The 21,210-nt window shown below is 32.9% G+C and overlaps 1 protein-coding gene across 7 annotated transcripts in view; it reads right to left on the reverse strand.

Annotated features, from left to right (window-relative positions):
- LOC106464787 (diacylglycerol kinase 1-like) overlaps positions 1 to 21,210 on the reverse strand; it is a 160,416-nt gene that overhangs the window by 14,419 nt on the left and 124,787 nt on the right. For all 7 annotated transcript variants that reach the window (XR_002611826.1, XR_002611827.1, XR_002611825.1 and 4 more), the window contains exons 15-25: positions 20,694 to 20,783; positions 18,657 to 18,751; positions 15,798 to 15,872; positions 13,200 to 13,285; positions 12,774 to 12,863; positions 11,844 to 12,007; positions 11,295 to 11,359; positions 8,356 to 8,446; positions 5,785 to 5,989; positions 670 to 790; positions 331 to 391 (exon numbers count right to left, since the gene is read on the reverse strand). Coding sequence is in view for 4 of the 7 variants with exons in the window: in XM_022392584.1 (XP_022248292.1) it covers positions 331 to 391; positions 670 to 790; positions 5,785 to 5,989; positions 8,356 to 8,446; positions 11,295 to 11,359; positions 11,844 to 12,007; positions 12,774 to 12,863; positions 13,200 to 13,285; positions 15,798 to 15,872; positions 18,657 to 18,751; positions 20,694 to 20,783 (1,143 nt within the window). In the remaining 3 variants the exon portion in view is untranslated. The remainder of the gene's footprint in view (positions 1 to 330; positions 392 to 669; positions 791 to 5,784; positions 5,990 to 8,355; positions 8,447 to 11,294; positions 11,360 to 11,843; positions 12,008 to 12,773; positions 12,864 to 13,199; positions 13,286 to 15,797; positions 15,873 to 18,656; positions 18,752 to 20,693; positions 20,784 to 21,210) is intronic.

Consider the following 21,210-nt stretch of genomic DNA (forward strand, 5'->3'; position numbering starts at 1 on the left):
CTCTCTACGAGTACAAAAACAATTTTATGTTACCGTCACTAATGTTCCCTTCTTTAATTATCTCCCTCTATATCTATGTCTATCTCGCTGACTTTCTTTGCCAGGCTTATATACTAAAAAAGAGGGCGTCTAGCAAACACTCGTACATTCGCGGGGCTTCCCGATAATTCGAGAAACTCCATCGCGCATGCTCCCAGCGTCATGCGATTTCCGCTGTCGTAACAATATGTATGTATGTTTGGACTTTAAAAAAAATGATTTACATCGATAAAAACAAAAGTAACTTTAAAAAAATAAAATAAAGGTTATAATATGACTACTGTTACATACCGAACAGGCGGTTTGTACCCATGGCTCTCCGTCTATTTGCATTGGAAATCTCTTTTTTGTCCTTAAGGAAAGACCCAACATTTAACCTCATAAGTTACACAATTTAAATATTAAATTTTTAGACAAGAATACGATTCTTACTTAAATCTTGGGGATGAAAAATATTAAATGTATTTCCCAATGTATTTTGCTCTTTAAAATTTACGTCCACAGTTAAATCTTAATTTTAAAATGTTTTGTTTACAGTAAAATATAATATTTTTTGAAATATTAGAATTTAAGTTGAGAACTAAGAAGGTGAAAAGTATTATGAATATATATTGCTAAACTCCACTTTACCTTATCATAACTGATGAACATTGTGCTAAACGACGACCAGACCCTCGAAGTCCAGCTTTCACTTGGCCTACGTGCATACAGTTTTCCAGGCCAATAACCTCGATCAACATATCTCCAATATCTGACAGTAAAAATATGTATATCCATGAATTGTGCAATAAAAAGATATACTATCCAACATGGCTTGAAAACGAAAATTTCTAGACAGATATTGAAAGTCCAGTTAACAAGGACATGATTAAAATAATTAACAGTTTTTGAAAGGTTGGAATTTGTTTATCTCCGCGTTGAGTATCCCTATACAAGGTTCATTCTCTGTTTTCTGTAGAAGTCTAACTCTAATTGTATTCTAATGTAATTACTAACCAATAATCTAAGCTTATCTTAACCCATCTTGTTTTTAACATAACGCATATTGGATGAAATGGAAGAACAAAAGTCTAGAAAATTCTACATTAAAACAATATTACAAAAAATACAGATTATTCTCCACTTCCGATCTGCTTACAATCTGGCTAAGTAACATAAATATATTTCCAAAAAAGTAGCTTTAGTTGTTTTTTTTTCTCGATATTTTGAGACTGAATTGCACTGAAGATATTAATAAGATAATATGATCAGCTGCTTGAAAATAGAAAAAAAATGTTTGAAATAAATGTTCAACAAACGCTGTCTACCTATCAGTCTTTGCGTGACACGTAACTTAAAAATATCCCGCACCAAAACAATGAATCATGCTTTCCTTGGGAAATCAATCTTTTTTTATTTTGCTTTGTTATAATTAGTTCTAACAACGAGCATATAAGATGCTATGACTAACCTTAAAATTGCTTTTTAAAGAAAAATAATTTTGCAGGTGAACTAAGTTATGAAGCGTTGATGCATGTGGCTTTCCCGCCTTTAATTATTATGAGCTTCTGATCATCGTAATCACAATAGATATTTAAAAAATGAGAAGGATTAGCGAAATACGAGTGCGTATTGCACAGTTAAATATATAGAAAAATAATCATTTATAGGTAATAATAAATACTTCGTTTAATATTTTATTTTTTGTCGATGAATAAACAGCTCTTCAAAAATTCTTTTTTAGCCACATGATACAAATTTGTATATTCTTGCTCTCTCGTTGGTGGGACATTTTAACTTATGTAGTCAAAATGACCAGAATTCAGTCTCGTGACGAGAATAAATTACTTTATTTCCTAGTTTAATTTTTGTATAAGCTCTAACACTTGTACACTGTCGAAAAATGTTATAGGCCTATGTTAGAAATGAAGTTCAAACCTCTCTGACAATTTAGAACTAACATAAAACCAAATCAAAATATTTGCACAAAGTAACCACTGTAGCTAACACACTGACTGAATCATTCAACTATCTTCTTGAAAAACTCAATACACTTCACAACTCTTTCGTATTTATAATCTACTTTCGAATTTACGAGAAAAACTTGAGATCAGTTTATAACTTACTAAGCGTTCTAGGCCTATCTCGTTCTACTCGCCCTTCTTGATAACTTGCAAATTACAACATTAAAAAATATAGCTTACAAAAATAATAACGAGGAAGCGGATCTGCAAGTAAATTGTGGTGTGTAAATCTGCAAGATTGATTTTCATTTTTCTGTAAATGTTTAAGAAAACAAATGCATTTAAACCTCCAAATTTATAATTATGTAGATAATTTCGCAACTTCTAAGTTCTGATGAATACATCATTCTGATACAAGGAGGAGGTTTAAAGGTTGATACTCATAATCAGTAATTCTTATTCATGGGATTTTTTTATCAATTAGGATATTTGAACCTAATAATGTTACATAGCTTTTACACTTAGAAAATACATAAATTATTTATTAAATTTAACATAATGGAAAAAGATTAAGTTGTGTTTTTACATCATCGCCCTCTCACACAAGGAAACTTGTTCAATACTAATCACTGCATTCATCCAAGACCTGGTGTTTAGAGCGCTGAACTTGTAATCTTAGTGTCGTGGGATCGAATCTCAACGCTGAAAATGTTCACCCTTTCAGGCGTTGGAGCGTTATAATGTAACGGGCAATCCCACTATTCTATAGTAAAAAGTAGCCTGAGAGCTGGTGGCCAGTAGCCTTCCCTATGGTCGGCAGTTCAAAGTTAGTGAAGGTGGAAGATAGACTTAGTAACTGTATGATGAACAAAACATACATACAAACAAGCATTCATAAAATTTGTGAAAACCATAAAGAATGTTTTATATTATCATCGTTTTCACTCAACTGTTGGAACCACCTAGCAGATAAAATAAAAATTAAAGACTATAAGTTCAGATACGTTGTTAATGTAGACCAATCTAGAGATATGGTTTATCCAGAATTAATTTTTAAAAAGCTACTACGTTTGTATTGATGAAAAATATCTTATTTATCCTTGAGATTAAACGCTCGTTTCATCACCAAGTATTATGTTTAGAATTGTAGCATGTCCGTTCGTGACAAAAAGCATATTTCATGATGTGATTGTTTGACTTTTCCAACTTAAACTTTATTTATTTCTGTCCGTCCCAGAACCGCATGACTGAAATTGAATTTCAACTTTTATAATTATATGTACTGTCATCTTTAACCCATGTCTTCCTGTTTACTCTTCATTCAAACAAAAGAAAATGTCTTTAATTATGAACTTGTGGTTCGCTTGATGAATATTAATAAAACTCACTATAACAAGTTTCCCGACTTTTGCAGATGTATTATTGAACCAAGTTTAAAGTATTCGACAATGTTTAAGATGTAATCGTAAAATGATAGCCCTTAAAACAAAGTAATAATTTTGTATCAACTAATAGCCTTTCAAGGCTTCAAGCACGTTAATCGTTAATCATATTTTACAGTGAAAACATAGACAATTTTAATATGTGAGTTGTCATATACATCTGAAACTGTGTCTTCAGTGTTTGTTCAGATTTTCTGCATAAGGCTACAAAAAAGGTATTTGCCTCTAGCCATCCTTAATTTTGCATTAATAGACTAGAAGAAAGGCAGATAGTACATGGTACTCACAGCCGACTCTCAGATTACTCTTATAGCACATCCCTGGTCCCAAAGCGCGGATCGCGTTTTTGTAAATGAGCCTTCGTATTCATAATTCAATCACGCTTTCGCCTGGCATGACCAGGTGGTTAGGGCTCGACTCGCAATCTGCGGGTCACGGGTTCGAATCCCCATACCACCAAACATGCTCGCCCTTTCAGCCGGGAGGGCGTATAGTGTGACAGTCAATTTTACCACTAAAAGATTGGTAAAAGATTAGCCCAAGAGTTGACTGTGGGTGATGATGACTAACTGTCTTTCCTCTAATCTTTCATTGCTAAATTAAGGACGGCTAACGTAGATAGCTCTCGTGTAGCTTTGCGCGAAATTCGGAAACAAACAAACAATCAATCATGCTAACCCTAGGTCTTCATTGGGGATTAAAGATATTTTAATGAAATTCTATAAATTTAGAACTTTAGCTTCACAATCTATTTATAATTTTTTTTAGTTGTAAGTTCAAAGTTTGTTACATACTATACAAGATTCTGGTTTGATGAATTTTCCCTCTTAGCATCTTCTAGTGGCATCTTTAGAGGTCCACATCGCTCCACAGTTTTGTTAACATAAATATAATCGTTACGCACTTTGCTATTGCAAGCAAAAGACGAAACTAGTCCTTCCAAAGTCCAGAGTAGAAAGTTATACATACACAGTTATACAGTACGTTTTACTTCATACCAAGTAAAGTAGATTATCAGATTCGTCGAAAATTAATTTATTCAAATTTTCGTTAATTTCTGCAGGCATAAAAAGCCAAAACTGGGAAATAAATCGTCCCAATTAGACTGATAACAATTTATACACTTTAATTTTAAGTTGATCAGTTTTAAGGGAATGTACGTGAATATCATTTTAAACACATCATGTCTTTAACAGTCTCTACCAACAAGGCCTTTCGGTGAACAAGAGTTCATCAGACTGGTCTGACCGCATTGCTCACTTTTTGTCGACTCCCAGTTTATCAACGGCACAGATAAAATTATCTTTATCCAAAAAAATATTGTTAATTGCAACATCTTAGTTTCTTCAGGTCTTATTGCGCCTGTTTTTCTAAGCTCATCTTTTTATTTCTATATTTCAAGTCAAATTGAGACTTTTAGACATGAAGACTACAAATACTCCTAGATGTTACTAGAACTTAGTGAATTTCTTTCGAGAAGTCCTTGCTGGCTATGTAATAAGGATTTTGAATTTTATCTTTTAAGTTACTGATTTCTCAACCATATGCTCTTCTCTATTTACTGTAAATGTTTCATTTATCCAACAATATCACCATTATGCTATTTGGTTGTATTAAGCAAGTCACATCTTCAGATGTTCATTTTCGCTGCCTACTACTTTTATGCTACTACTACTACTATCATGCTAAGACGTTTTGGTAAGATACATTTAAAAGAATATTCCAATGGACCGAAAACGTTAGCTTATATTACATCAACGTCACTGATGGGGTGTTTTCTTGGCTATTTGTTAGTTTATGAGCTTGTTTGTTTGTTTGTTTTGGAATTTCGCCCAAAGCTACACGAGAGCTATCTGCGTTAGCTGTCCCTAATTTAGCAGTGTAAGACTAAGGGAAGGCAGCTAGTCATCACCACCCACCGCCAACTCTTGGGCTACTCTTTTACCAACGAATAGTGGGATTGACCGTCACGTTATAATGCCCCCACGGCTGAAAGGGCGAGCATGTTTGGTGGGATGCGGATTCGAACCCGCGACCCTCAGATTGTGAGTCGAGCGCCTTAGCCACCTGGCCATGCCGGGCCTAGTTTATGAGCTAACTCAGAAATATATCTTTTCCATAAAAATAAAACATTATAAAAATTTAAGTTCTGTTTTCCAGCAACACAACTTATATGAAATGTCAAAATGTATTTTAAGTACTTTACTTGCACCAGATTGGGATATACATAAAGCTAAAACAGAAAATATCAAACATACATACTGTTTGAAAAACACATACTTCAAGAGTCATTTGTTCCCTATCATTGGTTAGGCATTAAACTGCACTGTTAGGCACTACCTTTCGCTGCTAAATGTTACCTTGCACTGCAACGCTCAGGTCAGTTGGTTGAAGGGTGTTAACTCGCCCGTCGTTTTCTTTTGTTTTCTTCCTCCGTTTGGGTTTCTTCTTGTGACTGGGGTTGTCTCCCCAGAGGTTGGACCCTCCATAAATACTGGGAATATTGAGGACTGCAATCCCTTGAAGAGATGGCCCATTGGCTAGATCAAGAGGCTGACCATCACACTGGAAATAAAGAGGAAAATGTCATAAGTGTTAAGCAAGTCCACATTGGCTTAGTTTTGAAGCGACTAAATATTGTTTGTCATAAGAAGTAAAAAATGTATAAATCCAAGAAATTGGTGTAAGTTCTTGACTAACGCTTCAACCAACATTAATCTCTGTCTACATCAATAACCTTCCGTTTTGATGTTCATTTAAAGCTTAAGTATCATTTCTGTGACATCAGAGAAGTTCTATAAGGATTACAGCAAAAACCATCACCTCCAAGTTACTAACTAGTTCCCAAGCTCTCCTGAAACTGCTGCTTGGAGGAATTTCATCTACAGGGTGTTTATAAGTAAAACCTTGCATTTTAGATGATTATATCTTAAACATTACTCTAATATACTACTTCCCTAACTCGGTTTTCTTGCAGCTTTTGTTTATTGTTTCTTTTCTTTTTCAAGAAAAAAATATTGTTAATTTGAATATAATGCATGCCGGTGTCCAGGATATTTGGAGATTCAATAAATACTGTTCAAGACAGATAATGGCTGCAGTAGTATAATTTAGGGATAGGCTTCATATGCTCATTAAAAATGACGGAAAGCATACTGAACCCCTTGTGTGACAATGTTTAAAACACACTGCACCATGCCTAAACTTTCCTAAATATAACTTATAATCCTCAATATGACTCTGGTAAAGTTTATTTTGAACCGGTACCTATTAAGAATATAATCCTTTTAAGTATGAGGCTTTCTTTATAATTACCCTCTAGGTTCTCGTACTAGGATTTCGGTTAACTGATCTGTCAGATGTTTCCATTTTTGCTCAAAAGCTCCAAAAAAACAAAAACAAAACGAAATACGTTAAAGGAAAAAAAGTTACTGAAATTTTTTAGATATATCTAAGTATTATTTCAGTTCCAACAGTAAATAACACACAATATTTAATAAAACCCAACTATTTTCATATCTTTCAACCAAACGCAGACACCATATCTCATTGGTGTCCATTTACGCTAATAGGCCTGCGTGGCCAAGGGTTATCATTCCCGGACTGTGAATCTGGGGGCTCGTGGCCCGCTGCTGCAAGAAATCGTTCCGCAGTTTCAAGCCATCCGTTAGATATGAGTAGCCCAAGAATTTAAAATTGGGGACAGCTATGCACCGATAATCTTGTGTAACCATGCGCGAAAATTCTAAAAGAAACAAACCGTTATGGTTAGAAATGGTAACATTCGAGAACTACACGAATCCCTTTATTTGATATTTTGATAAAGACATGTATTAGAGGAGTATCAACATGCACATGTTTTCCCATGTCTATGATTGATTTTATAACGCGAATAATACACATGAATCTCATTGAGTTAGCTTTATATGAAAACCGTAACTTTACGATCACTGTATTCGAGAAAAAAAACACACAGGAAAACTACAATCTTCCGAACTTCCTTATAGTTCATACTTATTGAAGAAAGTAACTTTTAATTGTTGGGTTATACAACTTAAAAAATTGTAAAAGAAAAAAAAAAGATGCTGAAAGAAGGATATTTGTCTCAGAACTTTTGCACAAAGCTACACAAAAGTTATATATGCACATAGCATGTAAATTTTTAAACTTATAGACTAGAGAAAAGGCAGCTAATCAATAGCACCCATCGTCAATTTTTGGGCTAATTTGTCAGATTAAATAGTGAGGTTTTATTATTACTCTTCTTACTTGCACACGGTCTCAAAGTTCTCAGTGCATTTTGTGGTTAAGAGTCAAGAACCGTGGACTCTCAGATTCACAGTCTGGGTACAGTAACCACTAGCTCATACCTAGCCTACTTATTCAAGAATATTGTAGAAAGGTTTTAGTAAAATGACACAGATATATTTTTTATTTTCTATACTCACATCTGTTCCGAGTCATGAAGTTCCTTATATAGTACTTCATAATTTTTAAATACATACGTGTGTGTATGTGTATTGTTGAGATTCAAACACTTACGTATTTAGTTCTACGAATTACTAAGATATGTAACTTTCATGGATGTCTGCAATTCAGCAGAGGAACTTGAAAATAATTTTCTGTCAATAATGAAGTTACAGTATTGTGTAATTGAATTTTGTGAAAACTAATCCCCACCAAATGTTGTTTGATAAAAATATTTTTGAAATACCAATCGTATAGACTAGCAAACTGTCCCTTATGAGTGCAGAACAACAGAAAAAGTTATATCGTATGATGAACTGGTATAGATATTTTTAATTTGAATATCAAATGGACAAAACAGCCACGTCAGAGATTCATTATAATGTTCTATAATTTGTCAACCTTATGATTTCTAAGGTTAAAAAGAATTGTAAAATAAGGTATAATTACATAAATAAACCAACCGTTATCTCAATGTCATCATGTAAATTCTTGCACGTAGCAAAGAACGTTTCGGATGTAGCAAATTCAAAGTACCATATTTTGTTCTTCATTCTGTTAAAAAGAAATAGAAACGAAACTAGAGATAGGACATTCCTCATAATAATCTTTTTGACAAATAGACAACCAGAAAGTGCTTAGAAGATTCACACATTAATTACAAAATTCAATGAATTTCAGTGATAAAAGTAACCCTAACACTTGAGAAGATGGAATAACTGGCATAATTCTCTAGCAACCAATGGATGAGTGTTACTGTGTTTTTGACTTTTATGTAAGTTAATAGCATTGTCCCGTTGTGAAGAAGTAAGTCTAATATATGATCCTTGCATGTATACACACGCTTCACAATAGTTCAACAAGTACATTGTCTAGTGGAGGAGAATTAACTGGCACCTCGTTTGACTCTTGAAATTCTAAAAATATTGTTCATCTTAAAGATGACAAATCGATGTGAAATACTGGTATAGTTGCTTAAAATTATTTTCATAGCTCCTTTCCGTAAAGAAAAATGTTATGATACAGCCAGCGCAATGCTAAAAGCAATTGGAATGAAAACGAAGAGAATATCATTAAAACAGAATATGATTAAAATGTTGTAAGAATGAACGAGAAGTCGCACTGAGTGATATCTATTGAGTACGAATGTGACTTTAGAAATACTGTAATATCTTAAGTCGTTTTGATTCTTCGCAATAATTAATTCCTAATCTTCTGTGTATTTGAATTCTTAGTTTGTAATTTGAATTTCGTACATTATACACCAAGCTTAGAAAACATTCTAAGAGATCTAAGAAGATGCAACTTTCGCTGGATTAGAACATTGAAAGGCAGTGTAACTTAATTAATAAATATCAAGTAAAGATTATAGCAGTGCAGGGTGCTAAAGAAATATTTTAATTAAGTTCCAGTTTAGACTGTGAATTGTTATTGATTCAATTTGTACTTGAAATAAGGTTTCCACTCAGACGAGTAAAACTGATAAGGAATTCTTTAGCGAACTTCTCATAATGAGAAGTTCAATTTCAGCTTTGTTTAAATCATGCATTGTTTCAATCTTTTCCCTCTGACAAGTATATTTGTCTGCCGATCAGCAAGTAAAATCCTATAAGCACTCTGATGGAATTGAAAAATTTAATTGGGAATTTGCTTAATCCTTCACTGTCAATTTGGAATTTGTTTAATTCTACTCTATTTATGGAGTTCTTTTGGTGACTATAGTCATTTGATAAATAACAGCTACTTTTTTATGCACGTAACTGGAACTGAAAGGTTTAATTTCGATTATTTTTATCTGTCTTTGATCAGCAAATTCCTTTGAATGTACAAAATAAAACCTCTTGAAGATCTTGTCATGGTGAATGAATTACTTTAAACGTGATTTTTTTTATGAAATGTTTGTTTCTGAAACTTTTAAGAACATAACCTGTGGTACTTGTCATTATAGGTGTCATACAAAAACTTGTACCTAAGTAACTGATTTTTTTTTATTTATGTATAGCAGAAAAAAGTTTAGAGAAATAAAAATTGAAAGAAATATTGCATTATGATGAAAACTAATTGTGTTTTATATTAGTAAAATTGTACAAAAAAGTAACTAAGGCCTAGTCTAGTCTTGGAGTCCACCTATCCAAATTAGACCGGTTTTGCAGGATTCCACTGTTCATCAATAATAAAAACCATATAAAATATCATGGTGATAAAGTGCAATTTATGGCGATGTAGAATGCGAATAATATTTCGTGGCAATGTTATTTTTATCGGTTAATTTGGGTGTTATCAGTGAGCTGTCTTTTGAAATACAAATAAACTTGAAAATCATAAATAAGTGTCAAACGTACAAGCTCTTGGAAACCTTTAGATAGCCAGTTCTTCTTACGTATCACATGGAAACCTTTAGATAGCCAGTTCTTCTTACGTATCACATGGAAACCTTTAGATAGCCAGTTCTTCTTACGTATCACATGGAAACCTTTAGATAGCCAGTTCTTCTTATGTATCACATGGAAACCTTTAGATAGCCAGTTCGTCTTACGTATCACATGGAAACCTTTAGATAGCCAGTTCCTCTTACGTATCACATGGAAACCTTTAGATAGCCAGTTCTTGTCTCGTTTTACAATGTAACTTAAATTTTAAAAGAATTAGCGACAATTTGCCCTTATTAGTCCAATGCAAATAACACAGTGTGCCATGTAGATCTACACACTACGATGACGCGTTACATACAAATAATTATAAGGCACGTGTCTAGATTGAACGCAATATATTTTTTGGGTAAATACTTTCCATGTTTTTTATGAGTCACGTATTAAATTAAAACGAGAAAAAAATGTGCATCTGAGTAAATTTACAAAAAAAAAGAATCTACGAAAAGTTATGTGTAAATATGGTAAATTGTGTATAGTCACTCAAACTGATTCTTTTCAAGACCAGCCAGGTAACTCCATGTTCTTAGCCTAATTTTGCTAGAAAAATAATTCTTAGATTTTGTTTAGAACTCGTGCTAAGTTACCGGTTAGAGTATCAATTAATCTGATGCAACTTTCTATATTGCACATGATCAAAACTAAATTATATTATTTGCAATATAGGTATAAATAATATATCGTTTATTTAAACAATTAAAGGTATGAATAATATATCGTTTATTTAAACAATTAAAAGTATGAATAATACATCGTTTATTTAAACAATTAAAGATATGAATAATATATCGTTTATTTAAACAATTAAAGGTATGAATAATATATCGTTTATTTAAACAATTAAAGGTATGAATAATATATCGTTTATTTAAACAATTAAAGGTATGAATAATACATCGTTTATTTAAACAATTAAAGATATGAATAATATATCGTTTATTTAAACAGTTAAATAAACATTATTCAAAAAATACCTGCTGTTGAATTTTTCAGGATGTTTTTCTCTTTCTAGATGGAACTTTATGGCAATCGACGCATCCTGTTGACAATTATAATAAACCATTTTTCAATCTTATCCGTAAAAGTATTTTGCTTTAGATAAACACAGTAAATATTTTATAAACTATTAATTTCACCTTATGGCAAAAGTTAAGTTGTACATAACAGCGTTATATTAGTTGATAAGTAATTTGTTTGAGCAAGCAAACATGGAATGCTTAAAAAGCAGTGAAAAGAATGGTGAACTACGTCTTACACGTTAAGTGATACTTTTTTTTAATGATAACTAATTTTTAATTATCCGGATTCTCTATATATGTACGTACACACAAAGAGGGGTATAATTAAAAAGCTAAATTTGATGTGGTGTCGGTACGGTACTTGTCATAAGTTAGGTGGTACAACTAGAACTTCCAAACTTACAGTGAGAGAAAATTTGAAATATAGAGCTTCTATGTCTGGAATAAAGGAGGTAACCATAGAAACCATATTTTAATCTATCCGAGAGAATTTGAGGCATTTACCACTCCAATGGAGAAATAGTTGTTGAAAATATTGCACGGTATAGGATCTCCTTTTTCTTCTGTGTTATCAGCGGTTGTGATGTCGATTCTCCATCTGTCCATTGGCACCGTCGTGGATTTTTCTATTTTGTTCAATATCTTGTCAAGGCTCTCGTTCTCGTAGCCTGAAATATCAGAAACCCAACAACTTTCAAAAGATCTATCTTGACATATCCAAAGTATATCACTTCCTTCTTGTAATAAAGTAAAAAAGTTGATAATTGTTTCCATGCATTCCATTAATTGTGTATAAAATATGTTGTAATGTATGAAATATGTGCTAATTCAATTTAACTACATCTCTGAACAAAAGAGAAAAATTCATCTTGAGCAAAGAATGAAAAATAAACCAAAAATGTAAAGTAGATTAATATATCTTAAACTGAATTTCCACATTTTTAAATGAAACTCGTCACACCTTATTTTTGGAGTTTTCTGATAACATAAATTATATTTTGTGTTATAAATTGGTAAAAGTAGTGTTACAATTTATGATAAAGCTCTCCTCTGTACAGAATAATTGAAATTAATTGTTGTTGTGCCATCAGGTAGCCTTAAAGCATATTTATGAAATTATCGTTGTAGCAAACTGATACCGAAATGATTAATGTTGAACATAAATTTTCATTTTGATATTTAGAAAATTTATAACAGATTTTATATCAATAATTTTCAACTTATATTCTCTAATAAATCAAAAGTATAAAGGATGGAGTACCCCTTAAACAGACAGTTCTTCCTATTCATCAGTCTGTCTTGTTCTTGATTTACTTTTACAGTAGCTGAATAGAACGTGTCGTTTATATACTGTGAGATTTAAAGTATATTTTTATTATTATAAATTATTGAAAAATTCACAAAAGATACCAGTTAATTATCATTTTGACTCACCGGGTCCCCACCGTAAACATCTTGCTAGATCGTTCCCTGTACCCAATGGCAGAATGCCGACAGGTGGTGCTTGGAGAAGGTTCATTTTGTCTATATATATATATATATATATTCACACAAAAAATAGTGAAAAATAAAAATAGACAAAAATTTTATTTTCAAGAACATACAAGTAAATTTGATATGAAAAAAATGCAATAAATATTCAATTCACAAAGTAGCAACTTTAGTCTTAAAGTCAGCCAAATCGTAACAAAATAATGTTGTTTTGTTCGATAGCAAATGTATAATTAGTCATATTTTAGAATTAATACAAGGATGATATTCAGGAAACTACGATAAAGTGGGCTGTCTTGTGTCCTTACGTTCAATTTTCTAATTTTTCCTTCTGTCTTTAATTTCTTAATCTGGATGGCACAACCCTACCTATTGTGTCCAAGACCCAGCCGACTGTTCCGTCCCCACCACAACAAAGCACTCGAATGTTCGGGACATCTTTATAAAACTGTAGCCTATAAAAAATATTCCGATAAATTTTCAAAGTGATTTTCTTTGCGATAAAATCTAAATATATTTTGCTCTGTATCTATGCAGCAACTTTTGTAAAATAAACATCACTTAATGAACGAAACTTGTTCCTAATAAACATCCAGCTAGAACAATTTGAATTCATATTCCTAGAACTAATAAAGATGGGGGTAAGAGGATAACTCAAAGTGTTGTTCAAACATCCCTGAAGGATACGAGGGAACAGAAAGTTGTTTCAGAACAGATGTGACTTTGTTTTCACTGTCTTACTTTAATGAAATATTGGAAGCACACGACTACTGAAAACATTTTCTGTTCCTATCGCTCCTTTATCTGTGACATATAAAATGTTGTTTTTAGTTTAAGTTAGCGTTAAATGTTTATATTCAGTTCTTACATTAAAATAAACTAATAATTCAAACCAGGTATGTCAAATTAGTATTTAAACATAAGCTCTGAAATAATCATTACTTCGGTGCTAATAACAATGTTTTAATTATATAATCAGAGCATCTGAATTTAGTGTTTGATGTTTACTTTCAATATCAATAATCATTTAAACAGTACATTTGAAATGTATATTTAGTGCTTATGTTTAGTGTTTACAATAAAATTAGCTAAAATGTTTCGGCTGCTTATCTGCTATCATCTTCAGGAAAGTCCTGAGAAGAACGTTTTTATATATTGGTTAAGACAGGGATTCGGATCTGAATTTTCGTATTAGAAAGGTTCGTGTGTTATTCATTCTTCCGACATTTGTATAGTCTCAATACGAGTATCCAGGTTTTTCTGACTTCTATGCTAAGTTGACTGAGTGTGTGCTATCACCATAACTCTCCTTAACATTGGATACTGTGAACATAAAATAGATAAACACTAAGAACAAACAGAAAGAAACTTACAGACGTACTTCCATAATCCCTTATGTCAAAGGTATCTTTAAAAACGTACAGAAGATACGTAACCATCAGAAAGTAAGAAGCATAAGTACGAGTCACACCACATTACGGCCGCAACCCGTACAGACTAAACCAAAAATACCATTTACAACATCCTTTGTAAATGTGGAATTCAACAAATTGGAAGACTTACAAAATCAGAATTCAGGCTAGTTAAGACGACCTGTAACGAATTTATTATTAGATATTTATTTCAATATCAACGTTTGTTTAAATTAAATTAATATTTAGAAACATACATAGCTTATAGTGTTAAATATGTATTGCAAAATTCCTGCCTATTCTCCAAAGTTGTAGAAGATTCTCGAGAATACCTATTATTAGTTTGCTATGGTCAGTGTGCTATAAACTTCGGAAGCTATAACTATGATTGTTCTAACGCTTGTCAATCGGAAAACTTCGGATATTTGACCAGGAGCATTTACAAAGTTCGAACATTACAAATAATTTAACTTCAGTGGATTCTCATCAGACATAAGTATTTTTACAAAAACATTATATAACTTTATCTTGGAAAACTGAGTGTGTGGCTGGTAAATAACGAAGGACAAAGTTAGCTAGCTCCCTGTTAAGCGAATTATATCTTCGTCAACTCGTAATTAACTCGCTCATCGTGAACCCTCGATAAGATATTGAAGAGGTTCCAGACTAGAAAGAAGACTTTATATTGCTTGTAAGTTTGTGAAACTTTTGTTTATAAATCATTGTTTGTAATTACTACTTGTAAAAATTGTTATTGCAAATTGTATTGTTGTGTGTATATTAAAACGTATTTGTGTTAAAAAAAGAAACTGTGTGTATCAATCTTGTTGGCAAATACCATAAACTGACTATATGCAATTTAACTACTAAATTTAAATTATCGGTTAACTCAATTTCAGACCTTTCGAAATTCTAATACGTAACAGACCATACAATAAAATGGAATAATATAAAACAATGGAATATTAACCATACAGAAGAAAAATAAAGTATTCTACATCAACCTAACTAATAACACAAACTCAGTCAACCCAGAATAGAAGTCAGCGAAACCTGGATGCTCCTGTTGAAACAATTCTAATAGTTGACTGAATCATCTATGGCGACGGGCGGAAGGACAAGTGTATAGTCTACCAGATTTTATCAAAACAAAACCTCTGCTCGAATCACAGCTCATATTACCACAGGAATTTTCAGACGGCAGCAGATTAGCAACCGAAAAGTTGTGCATTAACTAATTAGTAAATGGTAATTTAAAAAAGGTAAACTGTTAATAATTAGATTTAGGTGACTGTATAGGCTACTAACTGTGACAATAACTGATACCTGATTGTCAACTTCATCATAGACCCAGCACGTTTAAAATTACTTCGTTATTTACATCCTCCTAACTTACATTTTTAGCATGAGCATCTTTTAGAGAAAAAAAAGGACAGTTGATGTTTGCCCATATTTGCATAGAAATATGCATATTTAAAGTAATCTACTACATAAGGTTTATCACACAGCTTCAAAATAATAAATTTTTATTATTAAATAAGGTTTTATCACTTACCCCTGCATTGGTCCCCCTTTAGATAAATTATACACCTGTCTAGGATTAAGTAAGTACTGGAACTTTCTTAAGATCCTGAAAGAGGAATAAACAAAATGTTAAAAATTAAAATTGTGGACAGTTATTGGAAATTACGTTGAAACTACCACAGGGCACCTACAAAATTAATATGGAATACCATAAAACATCGTTGTTCCAGCTACAATACAGCATATATACATTTCGTTATAGTTAAGTGAACTTTCTGAAACGCTTTGTGTTAAGACATTATTGTAAAATACTGCAATTACAGAGCTATGTTGAGACATTATTGTAAAATACTGCAGGTACAGAGCTATGTTGAGACATTATTGTAAAATACTGCAGGTACAGAGCTATGTTAAGACGTTATTGTAAAATACTGCAGGTACAGAGCTATGTTAAGACATTATTGTAAAATAATGCAGGTACAGAGCTATGTTAAGACGTTATTGTAAAATACTGCAGGTACAGAGCTATGTTAAGACATTATTGTAAAATACTGCAGATACAGAGCTATGTTAAGACGTTAGTGTAAAATACTGCAGGTACAGAGCTATGTTGAGACATTATTTTAAAATACTGCAGGTACAGAGCTATGTTAAGACACTATTGTAAAATACTGCAGGTGCAGAGCTATGTTAAGACATTATTGTAAAATACTGCAGATACAGAACTATGTTAAAACATTATTATAAAATACTGCAGGTACAGAGCTATGTTGAGACATTATTGTAAAATACTGCAGGTACAGAGCTATGTTAAGACATTATTGTAAAATACTGCAGATACAGAGCTATGTTGAGACATTATTATAAAATACTGTAGGTACAGAGCTATGTTAAGACATTATTTTAAAATACTGCAGGTACAGAGCTATGTTGAGACATTATTGAAAAATACTGCAGGTACAGAGCTATGTTGAGACATTATTGTAAAATACTGCAGGTACAGAGCTATGTTTAGACATTATTGTAAAATACTGCAGGTACAGAGCTATGTTAAGACATTATTGAAAAATACTGCAGGTACAGTGTTATGTTGAGACATTATTGAAAAATACTGCAGGTACAGAGCTACGTTGAGATATTATTGGAAAATACTGCAGGTACTGAGCTATGTTGAGACATTATTGAAAAAGATTGCAGGTACAGAGCTATGTTCAACCGATACAGAGCTATGCCCTAATAAACCAGAAGCACAAAATAGTGGCTCTTGTCAACATCACATTAAATCATTAGCCAACCATGTAAAACATCAACATTTATGTTAAAGTGTTCAGCAACTGTAAACCAAGGTTCGTAGTTTTATATTGAGAACACAGGAACAATCTACCATGACAAGTCACGTGGAAATATAATACATTGTGATGACTTAAGAAATACAAATTAAACTAGATGTACTTGCACAGGTCCCCCAAAGTGTTTTGTTTCATAAGTAAATAAAACCAAAATTAGGTGTAACAAGTATTTTTATTTCTTGCTTTTCAAGTTCATATGTTATGCTGTGTTGTAACCTACAGAGTGCATAATTCTTCTCGTGATTCAAGTCCTGCGCATGTTTTACTGACATTCACAACAGTACAAACTGCAACTTAAGCGTCTCTTACGTGATGTAATTTTAGTGCCTGTTAACTGACTGCCAAACAACACCCTACTGTATAGTGGTGTAAGTGCTTAAAACAGGTAACACCTCCAGGCAGCCTTCGGCCCCTTCAGGAGAAAATATTCAAATAGCTGTTAATTTAACTCTTTGTTCTCTCATACACTTACATTCGCCCATCAAAAAGCTCCAATGCGCATGCTCAAGCAGAAAAAAAAAACATGGCACCCTGTTAAAGTAATAGAGAAATTGTTTGTTTGTTTGTTTTGAATTTCGCGAAAAGCTACACGAGGGCTATCTGCACTAGCCGTCCCTAATTTAGCAGTGTAAGGCTAGAGGGAAGGCAGCTAGTCATCACCACCCACCGCCTTGGGCTACTTTTTTACCAACGAATAGTGGGATTGACCGTCACATTATAGCGCCCCCACTGCTGAAAGGGCGAGCATGTTTGGTGGGACGGGGATTCGAACCCGCGACCCGCAGATTGCGAGTCGAGCGCCCTGACCATCTGGCCATGCCGGGCCAAATAGAGAAATGTGAAGGATCAAGAAAAACTCAACAGGTAAGTTTTTGTCTTGGAGGAGGAGGAGCACATAGATGAGGTTGGGACGGACGAAAAGAGGTGGGAGTTGACTCCGCCAATAGAGGAGGGGGGGATACCAAAACGACCTTCCTCGAGAATATTTTTATATATTTTTGGTGCTTTTTCTGCTGTCTGGTACATTTTGAGACATAAAACTAAGCCTCCGGTGGGGATTAGGGGTGGGTGTGAAGGTACGTAATGTAATTTTTATAGTTCACTGCACACACATAGTGTATTCCCAAAACTTGTGTTTGTGGTATTAAATTGAATCATATTTATGAAACAAGGAAAATGTTATTACACAGCTGAATAATGAAGTTAAGAAGATAAAGAATTAATAAGAAATATTATTTATTCTCCAGTAAAAAAAAAGCGCTGTAAAATACATATGCAGTCTGTATCGAAAAGGTATTTTGTAGCGAAAACTGTGGGAAAAAGCCTGATTTGGTTCCAATTTTATATCGACGGAAGAAAAGTCTCAATAAACGTGAGAGCGGAGAATGAGGCCTAAATGTAAAATATTTGATATGTCTGATGATATCGACAATATTAAAACTAGAATGAAATAATAGTTTGTTCCAAATCTAAATAAAACCAACTTATCAGTTAAGTAAATGTAAAACAACAAAAACAAAATGAACGGGAATTTCACTAACCTAACTCCTTGTCTTCCGCCACTTTTTGGATTTATCAGAACTAATAACGGATGAGTACCTGGAAGTGGAGTAATTTGGAATGACATTGGAGAGCCCTGAAATAAAGATCCGTGAGATTAATTGTTTTTGTAGAATTCATGCAGAATTCCATTAAATCGTCGGGACAGTTTTGAAATAAATCAATTTCAACTTTTAAAAATATTGCGTTCATCTTGGCAGAACATTGTTTTTGTAAAATGATGCTGTCTTTTCTGTGAGTCTGAAACAAATAGACTTAAATATTTTGAAAGTTTCCATTAATAAGGTTTACAATGACAGTAACACTTTTAGGAAAACGTTTGAATGACGCAGAATGTTTATAAACGCATTCTCAAACTACGATACTTAATATTTGTGATATTTAAACAAAATACGAGGTGGACACATATCTGAATTTGAAGGGAGCACACATATCTGAATTTGAGGGGAGCACCTATGATTAGGGCATCTTGTTCGCTACGGTAATCGTGACTTTTACATTCAAAACTGGAACAGTGACTTTTCATGATCGTTACAAGTAAATGGAAGGCTATTCTCCATTCAAAGGACACTTCGCTACCGGTTTAAAATTGGGTGGCACGTGCCCCCAGTTCAACTGGTTCAGCTGCCTAAGCTTAATAAATTTATACTTTATGGAAATTGTATTTCAAGGTATGACATAAAACAGAACATTCTAATATAAATAACTTATTTCAATTTCGTCCGTAACAGAGTTAATAAGCAATCCTATTCTAATTGTTTGTTTGTTGTTAAGCGCAAAGTTACACAATGGGTTATCTAAGCCCTGTTCACCGCGGGTATCGAAACCCAATTTTTCGGCATTATAAGCCTTCAGACTTACCGCTGAGCAACTAAGGGACCTATTCTAATAGAAAAACGACTTATAACTGAAATATAAATACAGAAAATCACAATAATTTTATTTTAAACATCAGAAAAAATAACTTAAACTGTCCTGTAGAAACTATTTGCTCTAAGACCTAAAGGCAAAATTTAAAAACTAAGTAAGATAATAATCCTTAAGTATAGTTTTTAACCATCTGATTTGAATGTAATTGTTTATCATTTTTTTCTGTTTTCAACTTAATATTCTTTGGTGTATCAGTAAAAGATTGTTAGTAATCCCTAAAAAATCCAATAAATGTTCAATTTGGACAAGCAAAAATAATACAAAACGTGTAGGTTTTATCCTAATTCCTGAAACTGCTTCTGTGGTGGACAACAAAGCACCCACACGTCATACACAAAAACATCAATAGATAAACAGTGTATTTGTAACAAAAGTAATTCATACCGAAATACACTTACGGACATTATGCTATTTTAAAGTTAAGAAGCAATGCCTAACAGTTTTTTTGTTGTTGTTGTTAAGCGCAAAAGTACATAAGTGGTTAACTGTGCTCGATCCATCGCAATTATTGAACCCTGAATTTTAACGCTATAAGTTCACGACTTACCACTGAGCCACCAGGGAGCATGCTTAACAGAGAACTTATACTGTTGCCACATAAGTCTCTCAAAACCCAAATATTTCATTGGTGCCTTGAAAAAGTACTGTGTAACAGTACCAGTGTACCTTCTTATGTTTGCACTTATAAAAAAGTAAGAAAACCTTGCTCTTCTGATCAAACAAACATTATTGTTGCCATTCTAATGAACTGCTGAAACATGAAGTAACATACAAGTGCTTGAAATTTGCAGATTTAAGAATAATAGTCTCAACGATACAGAAGAAAAGCAAAATTATTACGAAAAGGTTGTAGAAAAGAAAAACAAAAGCTTTCGTATCGTAGCAAGTTCTATACATGTGTAAATATTTGTATAATAGTTTGTTGAATTTTGAATTCCGTTAGGAACTTATGGCTCTGGGACGAGTTTCTTTAAACATCCAGTTTTTATAGTCACCTATCCTAGAAACATTGACATAGTCTATATATATATATATATATATATTGACCATGTTCTAAATACGTAAATCTTCAATGAATATAAACTTACAACATTTTGTGTACTTTCACATGTTGCCATACTGGAATCTGAACGAGATAAGTTTTTCTTCTGACCACCGGACAAACTTCGTTGTCTTTCCTTGAAAAAATAACATCAATAAATGAGTTTACATCATTAATCTTTACTCACTTATCAGTTATTTTACCGCTTTTATATCTTGAGGAAAACTTATTATAATTTATTTACTGTTGTCTAATATTTACGCTTCTTCTATAAAAAAACATACAAAATGTTAAGAAATTAGGTCCTCATTTTCGAATGATCTGATACCACACCATATCCTCTGATGGGGATGGATTTAGGTGCCCAACGTAAGTTTCGTAACTTCAGATGGCGCCATCGGTCTGTATACCCAAAATGGCTACTGTGTAAAAAAATTGCTCATTTTGTGTTGCTACATGTGAAATGTAACTATATGATGTACTACAATGTAAAAATCAAAGAGTGTATAAAAAAGGTGCCCCTTTATTGAGAGATGTGATCTTCCAGCATGAGTATGTCCCTG

The sequence above is a fragment of the Limulus polyphemus genome, unplaced genomic scaffold (genome assembly GCF_000517525.1).
Source record: "Limulus polyphemus unplaced genomic scaffold, Limulus_polyphemus-2.1.2 Scaffold1742, whole genome shotgun sequence".
Taxonomy (NCBI): domain Eukaryota; kingdom Metazoa; phylum Arthropoda; class Merostomata; order Xiphosura; family Limulidae; genus Limulus; species Limulus polyphemus.